The 16,263-nt window shown below is 31.9% G+C and overlaps 1 protein-coding gene across 1 annotated transcript in view; it reads right to left on the reverse strand.

Annotated features, from left to right (window-relative positions):
• LOC133327137 (twitchin) overlaps positions 1-16,263 on the reverse strand; it is a 110,350-nt gene that overhangs the window by 42,738 nt on the left and 51,349 nt on the right. The window contains exons 16-17 of the mRNA XM_061535710.1: positions 4,565-4,732; positions 4,337-4,372 (exon numbers count right to left, since the gene is read on the reverse strand). Of these exons, the coding sequence (XP_061391694.1) occupies positions 4,337-4,372; positions 4,565-4,732 (204 nt within the window). The remainder of the gene's footprint in view (positions 1-4,336; positions 4,373-4,564; positions 4,733-16,263) is intronic.

The raw sequence follows: 16,263 nt of genomic DNA on the forward strand, positions 1-16,263 counted from the left end.
GTCTCCAGTACAAATTATAAATATCGGTCCACTTTTCTGGTAGCCCCATATAACGGTACCGTTCCAATTTAAGGTATTTTGGGTGGTTTTAAGCGCGTCTTTAAACAGAATTCGCTGAAATTTGGAACAATGGGTTCTTTTCGGGTACTAAATTTCTCTACTAAAAATTATAAATATAAGTCCATTTTTTCGGTTAGCCCCCATATAAAGGCACCCCCAATTTTCGGTACTTTGGGGTTTTTGAGCGCGTTTTTCAACTGAATTCGCTGAAATTTGGTACATTGGTTTATTTTGGGTACCAAATGTCTCCACTACAAATTATAAATATCGGTCCACTTTTTCTGGTAGCCAAAATATAACGGTATTGTAGGGTTCTTGAAAGTGTTTATCAACCGAATTCGCTGACATTTTCATACCAAAAATAGTTAATATTCGCCCCTTTTTGGGGTTATTCCTAGTTAGCTGATTAGTTCTGTGTGTACGGGGTTTCCCCATATAAACGTGTTCTACCATAGTACAGGGGATAGTCGTTACTTGAAATAGTCAGTTTTACCCTACAAATTATGGAATTATAAGACGATTTACCCATCGGTTGTAATCATTCCGCTTTCTAAGGAAATCGTGATAAAAAACTCAAACCTGATGTTAATGAAATAGTTCAGCCAGCATTTAGGCATCTCCCCCATATAATTATACCTCCTGAAGGAAATAATTGAGACACAAACCAAAAATATTGGGTTCGAAATTGACATATGTCGGTCATTAATTAGGCGTAGCCCTCATATAATTATAACCCCAAATATACGCTAATTTCTAAAATATGTTATATAAATTGTAGTAGTTTGAGGATTGTATATTCTACCAAGCGTTATTAGTATCAGTACACGCTTTGGGGTTTTCATTAATTCATTTGTATTTGTTGTACACTATGGTTTACATAAACCGGTTTGTAGAATTATCGGTATATGTTCACTTTTAAGTATATTCCCTATATTTTGATTTCAATAATCTGTCAGTATATCTATGGTGGAGGGTATCGGCCGGGCCGAACTTAACGCTATTTCACTTGTTTATAACTCATGTTATTATACCGAAAATATTGAAATTCTAAAAACATATAATAGTGGGACTACCGTTATATGGGGCTATAAAAACGGAGATCAATATATAATAAAAAACCTAATTACTTTCACAATTAAAGACATTTCGTGGGATAGAAACGGTTATGTCAATTTATGAGGCTCTAAATAATAATTGCTTACAACATCAAAAATTACAACAAAATAACTGACAGCACGACTTATCACCAAAGCTTAAAATGAAGACTAAGCACTATGACTGCGACTGCTTAGCAAGATTTTTTAGGAAACACAATGCGAACATTACTCGAGTTCAGTTTTGCCTATTGAATCATAAATTATAATATAATAATATATTTTTTCGATCCAAGACAATGATTAATATTTTTTTTCTTTCATATATAATTTAGTTTTTAGTATTATCGACAGTTTTTGATTAGGATTTGAAAAGTTTTAACTAAATAACACACAACCTGAAATGACATTCCCTTATAAAGGTTTGTTCTTCATTTCTGCGTTGGCTGCGGTCAAACATAAAAACGACTCTCGTCGGCAACGAATTCTGAATGTGTTGTCGTATTGTCGACAACATAATAAAAAAAGCTCGCATGTAAAATACGTGCTAAGCACAGATGCTGCGAACTAAAAAACCCGCTGTTTGCTAATTTAGACTTAATGTCAATATTTTTATAAACTATTAAATTACCTTTAAAATTGTTTAAAAAGACTCTAAAGAATAATAATTTGTTTTGTCAATATTGCATTTGCTTTTCTTTTTCAAAGAACTAAATTCAAAAATATATTCCAACGTATAAGAATGCATATCATTGATTGATTTGTTGTTACGATATCATGACAACAGAACATATGTCATATGTTGAAATTTTTATACCCTCCACCATAGTATGGAGGGTATATTAATTTTGTCATTCCGTTTGTAACTCATCGAAATATTCATTTCCGACACATCCATCCGTCTTTTGTAATCACGCTATCTTCTGAAGCAATGGAGATAGATCGCCAACATCTTGCATGGAGTTTTTATCTGCAGTATAACGGTACGGCGCGTTTTTAAATCGAATTCGCTGAAATTTGGTACAATGGGTTCTTATTGGGTACCAAATTTCTCCACTAAAAAGTATAAATATAGGAGCATTTTTTCGGGTAGTCCCATATAAAGGCACCCCCAATTTTTTGGTATTTTGGGGTTCTTGGGCGCGTTTGTCAACCGAATTAGCTGAAATTTGATAGATTGGGTTCTTTTTGGGTACCAAATGTCTCCACTACAAATTATAAATATCGGTCACTTTTCCTGGTAATCTTTTTTGAGTTACAATTATAGAAAAAAACAAAAAAGGTAATTCACATTTCAATGCATTCCTAACAAATACATTGCCAAATACTTAAAGGTATAAAGATAGGACAATCGATTTGTCAACAATTTCTAATAGATGGATTTTCCTCTGTTCTTATGATATGATAACACTTCTTATAATTTCAATCGGACAAACCTTGGAAGTTTGGTGCACCATATACTTAAAATCAAACAAAATTTTATGAGAGTTATATTTTAATCAGCAACGATTACAACGAAACTTAACACACATCATAAAATTGGCAGAAAATATTTATGGGAGCTACATCTAAATATAACAGACTTAAAAAAATCTCTTACGCCAATCAATACTTAATACTTAAAATTTTGTCCCTGTAAGGCAAACTTTGGCAGTTTGGTGCACCCTTTACATATAATCGGACGAAAAATATATATTGAACATAACTTCACATACGTCAATCAGTACTCTGTGCACAATTTTGTCCCAATCAGACAAACCTTGCAAGTTATCTAAATTTGAATTAAAATTTGAAATTTCAGTAGGGTTATACCTTGGCCCAAAAGGTGATCTGTGCCAAATTTCATCTAATTCGGATCATAAATGCGATCTGTACTTTGTTCATAAGAATACATGGATGGACGAACATGCATAAATGGGCTCAGAAAGTAATTCTATGGTGAAGAGAATAAAAATAATAACATATTCGCATATATTTTTTTTGTTAGGCAAACGCATTACTTACATAAAATATTTTACTCATTCGTTATATCCCGAAATCGCTAAACAGAGTATGCATTATTTATGTATTTATATTGCAATATATTTATTTGGTAAAATTTCCACCAACACACAGTGTGCCTTAGTGGACAAAAATCAAAATATGTGATGTTAAAATTTTTATATGTTTATGGTTTTATTTTATAGGGAATAGTTCAGATATGATGAATCAGAAAGAATTTTGTTGATAAATGAAATGCTATAATGAAGTTAACTTAATAAATATGAAAAATGTTTCATAGGCAATTTACACATCAAAATCATTATAAAAATAAATAACATTTCAGGCAATTTTATTTCAAAATCTTGTTGATAATATGGAAAATTTTTAATTGGAATTTGATAAGAGAGCTCTAAACATTATATTTTAGCAAAAAAAATGAATATGTTCGAAGTTATAAAGAATTTTTTAATTTAATATAATAGAAAAATATATTTTTGACATATTCCATAAAGCATATCTAAAAATTGCCACATGGACTATTTTCCTACGTTAGTGCGACATCCCTTCTGAAGCGGAAACGAAAATATACATGGGAGCTATATCTAAATCAGATTCTATTTTAATGGAATTTAACACACTCTACTCTAGACTGAATTCAATAAGACATGCAAAATTTCGACTCAATCGGATAAACCTCTGGAGGTTGGTGTAACATTTATATCAAATCGGACGAAAATATATATGGGTGCTATATCCATGGACCGATATGTACCAAAGTTTTTATTTTTCATACTTTAGTCCCACATACTGCATGTACAAAATTTCATTAAGATTGAACTACCCCGTCCATTTTTGTCCAGTCTTACAAGGACCCGTGTGGCAACAATTACCAACTTATTAATATTTTTGAAATTATCTGCCTCTATAATCTATAAATGTAAGTTGTAATAACAATTATGTTAATGGTATTTTTATAATATTAATATATATTACAAAATATAATATTATATATTTTGTAATATATATTAAGTCCTACCATTGAAGCGTTGTTCTCTACGGTGAGAGATTGTAATACAATAAGTTTATTTATTTGCTCATAACAATTAAAAGGACAACTTAAACACGTTTCTTCTGACTCTTATCTGATCTCTAGATTTATTTGAGTATGCATGTTACAAAACACATTAACAGAATCTTACCTTAGTATCCATAACTTCTCCCGGGCGAAGTTTTTTCTAATTATTTAAACATTAACAATTTAAATTACAATTACAAGGGCATTTGTAGGTTTGTTGCGTGTAATGTTGTAGTAAATGTATATGATTGGTTTGATTTGTGGCGTGTAGTGAAAGAAATTCAAATAATTTTACAGTAGAATATGTATTTAATAATAATATACCATTTAAGGCTAATAATGTTAATCCTACCTCATCAATGATCAGGGAAGGTCTTCGACCTGTATCTGGTGGCACCAACGATCCTCTTCTACTTGCAGGTTCTGGTACTAACGACGGCCTCTTTTCACGAATTACTTCTATTTTAGGTGGTTCTCCAGGTGCTGGTGGTTGGACTTTATTTACTTTCTGCGGCTCCGGCTACAAAAAAGGCAATTGAAAGTAAATTATTAATTTACATATTAATGAAATAGGTATGCGTTTAGAATATGACTTTTATTAAAAAATGGAAAATTGAGTGAAAAATCTCAACGTTTTGTTTTTGTTTGTTTTCATTACGTAAAAATATGCAATATATTTCTATTTTCATCGATCAAGTGGATTTAATAAAATCATTTTTAATGTAGATTCGTGCAACAATATGGATATCTTAATAGCTAAATATATATCAGAAAGACTGAGGTAACAGACGTTGGCCGAGAAAGACTTGGGTCGTTTCGGATCGTAGACCCTCAGTCGCTTCCATTGTCCTTCTTCACTTTGACGGGTGTATGGTATTGCAACCAGCTGGTGCGAACCTGTCCTTCTCCTGAAGCAATTTGAAGCGTCATATAAAGGGGCAATTCAAAGGCCACTTTAATGGTGATGATGATGAATGGGCTCGGTTCTTGGTCCTGGTTTCTTTGTTATTCTCCACGACAAAATGCATTTTGACAAAATAGTTTATAAAAATGTGGAAGCGATTGAAATTAAAATTTGATAGATTTTCATACGAGAGGCAAAGATGAACTGAAATGGCACTCTGAACACCAAACAACACATGTTATTCACCTACGCCGACGACATCAATATAATGGGTCTAACATTGCAAGCGGTAACAGTCACCTTTGAACAAATTGAGAAGGAGTCTGCCAAAGTGGTTCTGGCAGTAAATGGCGAGAAGACCAAGCTGATGGTATCAACGCGCAAAACGTCTAGGAGACTCGGACATTCATGTTTTTCAATTTAATTTTTCAAAATATATAAAATTTGTTGATAATTTGAATGTTGGTTTGCGGGTTTCAGTCAACTGTTGTTGACATTAGTATTACTAACAACAACAAATTTGATCATTCATTTGTAACCACAACATGAGAAAATAAGTTTTGAAATTTAAAATTGAATAGTAGTTCTGATTGGTGTTGGATTTGGGGTTGTTTTAATTGGTGAAACAGTGGTCCGCTGTTTTAGAATGTATAATAAAGATTAGTATATTATCTAGAATTTGTGGAGACTAATCAAAAAAAAAAAAATAATTTGTCAAATGGCCAGCGCAAACCCCATGTTTAAACCCTTAATCTAGTGTATGAAAGAACACCAACTACAAGAGTGGACTCTGGCTAAGTGCACAAGTTAAATGTAACAAAATCACAGATGAAATCATACAAAATTGGTGAAGAATATATTAAAAGTGTAAAAACGAACGTAGATTGTTGACAAAATATTAAAAATCGCTTATTATTTTGTTTTTTTTTTTCTTATACGTGCCAAAGTAATAATTATATTGTTAAGTATGGTAAATAAGTTATTAAATAATGTTTTAATACAGGAATTTTTCAATATTCGCACACTTTTGCTCATTCGCCTCTATATATATATATATGTATACCCTGGTGGCCAAAACTAAAGCAACTGAAATTGCAGACAGAATATATGACCTGCAACTTTAATAAACATAGTGAAAGTTTTTGCAGAAATAGGTAATTTATTCACTTAAAACACACACAAAACTAATCTGAAAACTAATCGAGAGAAAAAAACTAAAGCTACTTTTTAATTTTTTCTTATAAATATGTAAATTTTGCTACTAATCGACAGCGTAACCATTATTTTTTATTACGGTAGCTCACTTACGAGACAATTGAATCTATAAGATGCTTAATTTGATCCTTGGGTGTACTTTTCCTCGCATTTTTGGTAACCTGTTGTGAAACTCTTTTTTTATTTTGCTATATATGATACTACAAAGATTTTTCTATAGGGTGAAGATCTGATGGTGGTGTTGGCCATAATAAAACCCTGATTTTTTCACTCCCGCAACCAATCCCCAAATGACATGTTTCGATGTATTTTTGAGGTTATTGTCAATCTGAAACACCCAAACAAGCTTTATATTTTCTTCAGCGAAGGGAGCATTTGCTTTTTCCAATTCCAATACTGAGGCCTGATAATAATACTTCCAGTCAAAGCTTTGCTATCAAGAAGGCCCACCCTTCCATTTGATAATTAAGGTCGAAATTATAATTTAAATATATATTTATAAAATAACTTTCTTGATTAACGTAACCCAAACCAAAAAATATTTTGTCATGCGTTTTATGATCGTACTACATTCGGCAAGCGCCTGAAGCGCCACAGCAAAATTATTCCAGAATCTGACGTCCAATAAACTCAGAAAACTAAAAACTACATGTAGTACACTCAGAATATCCGGGTTGAAGTACACATGTTTTAATCATTTAAATAAAATGCGTATTAAATTTTCCCTTTAATTTTTGTAACTACGCTCAGCTTTTTGTACTACTTTTGTTAGTTCCACACCCTCTCACCGTGAGCCTTACTGGTTTAATTCTTTGATGCTCAAAACTTTCCAAAATCATACGTTGGCGTAAATTAAAAGGGGTTCTCTCATTTGTTCTCTTTTTCTCATTCATATTTGGTGATGAATTCTCAGTTTAAGCACATTTACATACAATTTCAAACCAGGATTTCCCAAAGACGGCATAATTTTTCGTCATTTATTTTAAGTAACTCACGAATACTTCATACATAGATTAACTCCACTTTTTGAAAAATATTAAATTTAAGTATCAATGTCTTTGTTTTCTCAATAATAATGATTATCGGCGCTATGCATTCTGCATTATATAGTTAAATTCATATGATCAAATAAATGTTAAAAACTGCGCACATCTTCGCGTTTCTCAAATTGCGGCTGAAATGATTTTGCATTTTTCACCTGTCTTTCAACTATAGACAATTGTAGTACAACTACATTAGCTATTAAGAAAACCTGACTATTATTATGTAGATATCACCCCTGAAGTTGCAATTTGATAATTGCGAAATATTGGGAAATCTTTCCAATAAATAAAATAATTTATAAAAAAAAGACCTCAAGCTCAAATAATCTAATTACTTGAATGTAAATATCAAATTATTTCAAATAAAAATTAAAGTAGAATCTTATTTCTTATTTTAAATGTCGTGATGTTTTTTTTTTCATTTTGTAAACAAGTGTAAAGGGTCATTTCAAATTATCTTAAAGCCGGTGTAAATAACTTTAACCCATTGAGCCCCGATTATTTTCCGTAATAAAATAACAAATTTCTATTCACGGATTTAATGCATCTATCCTAAATAGTATATGGACACAATTTGACATAGCTACATCCTTGCAATTGGGAGATACAGTACATTATTTTTGAAAAATAAAAGTCAAGAAAACCAAATAGAAAATCGACAGAAAAATCATCTTATATTATTCCTTATATTCTTTTTTACAAGAATCAAAAATAATTCTAATGGCACAATTCGTACAATTTGAATACGAAGCGATTTAAATAATTTTGACTGTATACACATGTTAGTACTGTACACATATTTATCATCTTCTCTATATTGAAAAGCTCATAACCAAGGTGTATTTAACCCTTTGTGGGCCAATGTTGCCCACAGGCAACAAAATGTTTTAGAGCTAATATTTAATATACTGCTAGTAGATATATATTCTTTGGATTGCATACGTCAAGGCCTGATTTTGGACGACATATATCACAAGAGAAATCTAAAAAATTCAAATTTTTGGTAAAGTTATGAGCTTTTTAATATGGAGAAGAGGGCAAAAAATGTGTACAGTACTAATTTGTGTATACAGTCCAAATTATTTAAATCGCTTCGTATTTGAAATATACGAACTCTGCCGTCAGAATTATTTTTGATTCTTGTAAAACAGAATATAGAGAATAATTTAAAATGATTTTTTCGTCGATTTTGCATTTGGTTTTATTGATATTAGGCTTTTATTTTTTAGGAAAAATGTACTGTATCTCCCGAATGCAAGAATGTAGCAATGTCAAAATTTGTCCATATCCTATCTAGGATAGTTGCATTAAATCTGTGAACAGAAAATTGTTCTATGATTACGGAAAAAAATCGGGGCTCAAAGGGTCAATAAGGTGTAAGTGACAATCATATGGTTTCAAACTTTTCTGTCCAGAAATCCCAATTGAAAAAAAACAATAATTTCCAAATAAGATTTTCGCTCCAAGTACAACTTTTGACAATAGATGTAGGTGCAAATTCTGTGTTGCTAGTTATGGGACTTATCCCTAATTAGTTGAACACGGGGATTAGTTTTTTGGTTCGGGGATTTGAAGATTTTTGGGGGATTGAAATTTCAATACTATAGTGAACTTTGGATATGCTTTTGAGGAGGAGATTTGCAGTCTAAATCTTTATTGATAAAAATTAAAAGACATTTTTATGTAAAAATTGTTACAAATGATAAAATGATGGCATAATTATTAATAAATAGTTGTTTTTTATAAAAACAACAAACTGGGATTAAGCCTGACTATTTTGCAAAAACAAAATACAAATGGTATCCCAAATAACCCGCCAACACTACTGAAGTTGTAGACGAGGCACGGTCATACGGTTTGGTTTATTGCTTTAACTAGCAATACCATCAACAACGTTATGTGCATTCGTCACAAAGTGACGACACATAGCAGTGGGAAATGTATTGTAGTTGTTTGTAAATGCCTTGTTGGCCACGAAGTCAGGCGCCAACGAAACGAACTTCTCATTGGGGTAGTATCGCTGGTAACGTAAGAACTTCGAATTGTCACAAGAGACATTTGGGTTTGAAAGGTTTTTTGCAAAGAAGCTATTAATAGCTTCTGGGGAGAATATCCCAACAAAAAACTAAGGGAACTGATGAGGATCAGTGGCGAGATCCGAAACTATAGTCTTCCCTGCCTTACCCCTCGGCTGACAATGCCATACATTCCCACTAATAAATAGTTGTTTTTTTATAAAAACAACAAACTGGGATTAAGCCTGACTATTTTGCAAAAACAAAATACAAATGGTATCCCAAATAACCCGCCAACACTACTGAAGGTAGTATCATTTGCTAAATCGATGATGGCTAACCAAGCAACTCTGTACATGATTATGTCATTGACAAATAAAATTTGTATTTAAAACCATAACGTTTTACTTATATTTTATAATAATTTTATTATTTTTTTCTTTATATTTCCACATTCCTCTTTCGTTTTTGAACTTTTCAATGAGAAAATCTCAAGGTGGGTTATTTGGAATACCAATTGTATTTTGGTTTTGCAAAATAGTCAGGTGTAATCCCTTATTTTTTTGTTGGGGTAAAAAAGGTAATAATTGTAAGTATGAACCCATATCGCTGACTTAATATATCAATGCAATAAGTCCATATTTTACAATTTTACAGGTGATACATGTGATAAATTCGACTTAACGCCTTTACTCATCATCACAGCAACTACAGCAAGAAATGACATAATTGATGTATTTTTACGTATTGTGAATGTATCAAAATCTCAATGTCTAGAAAAGATTTACTTATTGTCATTTCACGTTAAGCCAGTGATCAATGATCGTGTCATTCCGCTTTGATGTCCACCATATTTCAATATTAGCATTTTTTGAGCATATGAGTGCATGAGATGTTGTAATTCATTTTGAACATTTTTAAAGAAAATACCTTAAGTCATGAAGAAAAATGATTATTTATCACAGTGTGATGTTGAGTCAAGCCCATTTAAAGGAAATGCAATGCTAGTACCAACAAGAAATACGTGCGTATAACACGTTTTTCAATCCTGTAAAACACGGATTGGAATTATTTTTAAGAAATGATTAGAGATGGTCCGTCGGAAACTGTGACGTAGATTATATACATTTCCGACGTATAATACGTACATCAGAAACGTCGAAAATTTATGCAAAACTATTAGGTTTTTGACAAGCCGAAAATATACTTTTATTTTTCACAAGAGTATTACAACATTGAATGTTTTGACTTAAAAATATATGTGTTAAAAGGCCATTCAAATTAAGTTCAATAAATTGTCGGTTGTGTTTTGATAAACCCTCCTCCGTTGACCCCTCAACAGAATGCAATTCAAACTGTTAGTTTAATGACACATTTCATAAAAATTCCTCGATTTTTTGAGAGAAAATCCTCCTCCCGATGTTTACACGCAATTGAAGACCGTTTGATTGAACATTTTTCCGTGACCGAGAAGGGCCGCATCAAACAACTTTTAAATAATATAGAAATTGGTGATAAAAAACCAAGCATCCTGCTCCGAGAAATGCAGAATCTGGCAAATAATGGTGTCAAGGAAGATTTCCTACGTACCATGCGGATGCAACGGCTCATATTAAACTAATTCCGGGCTATGTGGAAATTAAAAAAAAGACTGAAAATATCATGAATTACTACTCAACTTCCAGACATTACGAACAAATCAAGAAAAAAATGGCGTATATCATTTTATTGAGATCTGTTATTGCAAAACCTCGTCGACCAAAAGCTGCTCGTCAAGTCCTCTACACATGACACTCAAAAAGAATGACGAATTGAGACCAAGTGGTGAATACCGTCTTTTGAACGCACAAACCATCCCAGACAAATATCCTCTCCCTCATCTGCACGATTGGTGGCATCCGAAAATGAAGAAGAGTATGTACACCACATATAGAAATTATTCGCTAGACTTCAATAGTTCGGTGTAGATTTAAATCTATCTAAGTGCATTTTTGGTTAACAATCTGTTAAATTTCTTCAACATCTTTTCGAACCTGTGCAATCGCAAACCAAACGGTAAAAGAACTTCGTCGATTCGTTGATATGGTAAATTTTTATCGAAGATTTATACCCAGAGCTGCGACCATAATACTTCCACAAAACATCCTTAGTGTGGACTGAAGAAATCAAAACAAGTTTCAAAAAATGTTTGTCCGATTTAATCAATGCTGTAATTTTATCACATCCTTATGAAGGCTTGATTTCTGCATTATGGTCGACGCTTCCGATGTGGCGGTGGAGTCCACCAACAACGTACAGCTAATAGCTGGATGCCTTTAAGTTTTTACTCAAAGAAACTTTCGGGTACGCATAAGAAATACAGTACGTATGATCGGGAATTGCTTGCTGCCTATCTTGTTGTCGAACATTACCGCCATATGCTCGAAAGGATTTAAATTTATAGTATTTACGGATCATTTTCAGAAAAAGGTTAGAATTTTTGGTCAGTCAATATTACATATTCTTGAAAACTGAAAATATTCCAAGAAAATACGTTTACTAAATTTTTTGCAGGTATATGACGTTTTCGACGATTACAACTTTTTGTAAGTTATTTATTAACGATAAAACCCGTTGTTGTATATGTTAATAATTTTAGGTATGAACCCATATCGCTGGCATAACATGTAAAGTCCAAATTTTACAGGAGAGACAGAAACCAGCCAGCGAATATGATACATTTTAATTATTGAACATGTCAATTAAAACAATGGTTTACTTTGGCAGCAGATCTGAGAAAATTAGAAGAATATTTTTAAAATAAATTGTACTAAAAATGGTTGAAAATATGCCAAATTGTATAAATGATTCGTTAAAAATATAAAACTGCAGCATATGTAATAATAATATTCGTATTCTGCAAACTTTTTTCAAACGTTCAAAAGTGAGTAAATTGGACTTGATTTTGTTTTCTTAATTTTTTCTTAGACATTCAAGAGTTAAATTTTTAAACTTGGGTTGCTTTTTAACTTTTATGACGTAAACAGTTTCCGAAGTACAAACATGTACTCACTTCTGCACGCCACTGTATATCGTTTCATTATGTTTTTATGTCCACCACTTATTCGATATTAGCATAATCCACAACTACGATTTATTCATGGTCTGTTGTCCCTCCAGTTTTATTCCTACATGCTTGAAAGCATTTGTACCAAAGCCCCATATAATTAAAAACAATTTTTCTGTCGCTGTACTCAAAAATTGGAAAAACGTTTCAGCTTTGTAAAGGGAAAATCGAAAATAATTTTGATTAAGATTCTTGTAGGATCATCTTCTTTGTGGATCATCAATTATTTTTGGGAATAAAATATCTTCTTTTGGCGCTTTCAGTTAGAAAAAGCTGACAACGCTGTGCAGAGTTGTACTCTTGAATGAGTTCGCCTTTTGGTGTCCAGATATTTGGGTCATGAAGTTTAAGGTAGCCGCACAACCCTGTATCTAAATTTTCTGTCAAAATTTTTGTTGTGGCGAAAATATCTTTGAACACGCGTAACAAAATTTAATAAATAATTGATTTTCGCCACTTTTGATAAGCATTTTATTGCAGAATAGTTCTTTTTTAATTCAATATTTTTTGACAAAAAATTTAGACATCAGCTGGTCTTACTGAGTGACCATATATGTAGACCTTGGCCGTGACATACAAAACTTGAAGAAAATGAAATTCAACGAAGGTCTAATAATAACGATAACCGGTAAGGCCAGATGTAGTCTTATTTTTTGAAAAACAAATAAACTTATAAAAACTTAGAATAACTTTGAAAAGTAATAATAGTAAAGTGCACTTAAAGTTTGTTTTGAATAAAAATATTTTTGTTAATATTTTTACTTGCAATGTGTCGAATGTTTCAGGCAAGGACGTGGCAATATTATGAATCATTTATTGATTATTTTAATGAAACTTTTACTTAAATTCCGCAAATAGTATCAAGTGCTTCAAATGCAAGAAACCAAAGAAAGCATTGGGAGCATGTTATGAGTTCGGAAGTATTGAACATCGTTTGGCACACTGTCCCAATGCGATAAAGGAATTGTAGTATGTTTAGTATATGTGCTTTTCCTTAGATTAAGTCCCGTAAGTTTTTTGTGAAAGTCATGTGTTGAAGGTAGGTTATAAAATAATGGAGAAAAATGGTAGATATGAGGATTATGTAGATTACCGCACATTTAAAAACGAAGGACAATTATCCAATTCCTTTTATATATGATCTTTTTGATAGACTTGCTAATAAAATTTTTTTACGAAACTCGTCTTAAAGGATGGGATCTTTTCATGCCTATGTACTCCAGATTCTTTGAAGTATACATCTTTTGCATTGACCAAATTGAGTTTCTAAGAATATCGTTTGGTTTAAAAAAATGTTCCATTGGTATTTCAGCGATTCGTACACAGGGTTCTTGCAGATATGATACCACACAGCTCGTATGCAGTACACGGATTTCTTTGATTGTAGAAGATTTCTCCCAGATCTAGAGTTAAAAACTTTTGAAGAATTAAATCGGAAATTGGTGGAACCACCCGTTTTGGCAATATATGATCCCAAGGATAAAACAGAACTGCATAGCGATGCTGTTCAATCGTGTTTTGCTACTCAAAAAGAACAACAGTCTTTGAATAAAGATATCATAGTTTTGGACTCGAAACTCTTGGTATAATCAAGGCATTGCAGCGGTTCCGCGTGTATTTGCAAGTAAAACAATTTAAGATAGTTACAGACTATGATTCTGCAAAAATGACACTTAGCTGGAAGGATGTAAATCCAATCTTCATTTTAAAAGCGCAAATTTTCTATAGGATTAAGACATGGGGTTTGCGCCGGCCATTTGAGCGTTTAGGTTAAACAACAAATTCCTATTAATTTTCGATCCATCTTTATGAAATCGGAAGTTCATCTCGGGGTATGCATTTTCTCCACATATTCTAGCAAATTGGTTAGAAACCCAGCAAACCAACGTTCCACCAAGTAAAACAAACAAGAGTGACTCTCAAACTTCAAACGTATTTTTCTCGAATCAATATGGCGGACACGTTTCTCCGTGAGTATATAGCTATCGTATGAACTAGGATAAAGCCAATCGCTCTTCCTTATTTTTTAACTTAGTTTGTGGTCAAAAATAGGTGATTTTCCAAAACAAAAAAAAAAAATCAAAGTGCCGCCATTTTGTTAATTGTTGTGCGAAGTCAATAATCCTAGTTCATACGAGATCCAGACATGTAGTCTTTCTAACACCTTTGGAATTTTCGGATTCCGATGTTCCAGTGAGGAGTTATCATGTCCGCCATCAAAAATAAGGACTTTTCTTTAATCACAAAAACAACAACAATTTTTTTTTTGTAAATTATTTGTCTTCCTTTTTAAATCTTCAAATATATATGTGCAAAGTTACAAACCTTAACAAGCATTGGTATTCATTTACCAGCCCATTTAAAATCTTAAAAATAAAAAATCGAAAATTAAAACTTGAACTAATTCACAAACCAAAAACGATTGCATTTACTTCAGTACGTTGTCGCCAAAAAGAAAAATGGTATACACCTAATTCTGTTTTTACACGAATTATTTTTACACCAATTTTAAATAACACGATTAAATACGAAAAAATATTTCTATTTTTCCACGACATAATTTGAAATAACACGAATACATAAAAAAATTACTTTTTTTACATGAACTATTTATTTATTGAAGAAAATTCTGGAATGCTTTTGCTCAAACATCCCTGCCTTAATTAGAGTAACAACCCAGCATGCCATGAATTTCTTATATGGCAACATTTTATATAATTCTGGTGTGTGTTCTAAGTTATGTCTATGTATGCCTAATTTCGGGATTCCCCGAATTATTGAAAAAGTAAAAATGTACATAATGTATTGTACACACAATTTAGTTCCTATTTGACAATTATAATTGAAAGATCGTTAGTTTTTGCTGATTTTTAACAAGTGCTAAATAAAATAAAGTAGAAGCTCATATAATTATGGTAGACCAATAACAGGTTAGTTTCAAATATTTAATTTTAGATTTTTGCATTTTTGATTAATAAAATATATTTTGGTAGCCAGACCCATGTTACATAATTCTCCTGCATTAAAAATGAGGAAAGCGATCAGCTTAGATACCAAAATCAAAATTTTAGATCAACTTGCAACGGGACAAGGCGCAAAGGTCTTAAAATAACTACAACAATATTTTTTTACATTATTTAGTCTAATTTTAACTTATTTTTTGAGGTCTAATCTATTATTTTTGTACTTGGCCAGTATCTTTTTTTACACGAATTTCTCGGGAACCATTCTATCGTGTAAAAACAGAATTAGGTGTATTACATTACCCGAACTTACTCTATATCGAGCGTTTATCAGTTAATAATCTTAAGTGGCCAGGTGTTATACATTTCGATATTATGGGGTATTTTTATTTGTCTGCATGACTTTCCAATATCAGCCAGAACTACAATTTGACATTCAATTTCAACACAAAATACACAAAAAGTCAATATCTAACCAAAATTCAATAAAAAGACGAGCGAGTTGACATTTGTTGCAATCTTTCACGATTGTTATTATTATTATTTTTGCACTATGATACAATACAATAAATACGTAATAAACATTCTTCAATACAATGCACGTTCATTTTCTAGCTGAATGAAAATTATCGAAATTTCAAATCGAGAAATGGGGGGTCCCTAAAATGCATTGAATTTTGTGTGAAATTACAGCAGTAATTAATTTTTCATACAATATAGTTAAATTTTTTTGTTACCACTTTGTCTTCGGTACTTTAATTAAAAAAAATACGGGAAAACCGTCTTGCAAAAATACCCTTATTTC

The sequence above is a fragment of the Musca vetustissima genome, unplaced genomic scaffold (assembly GCF_032173495.1).
Source record: "Musca vetustissima isolate MV318-11 ecotype Yass unplaced genomic scaffold, APGP_CSIRO_Mvet_v1 utg2442, whole genome shotgun sequence".
Classification (NCBI taxonomy): Eukaryota; Metazoa; Arthropoda; class Insecta; order Diptera; family Muscidae; genus Musca; species Musca vetustissima.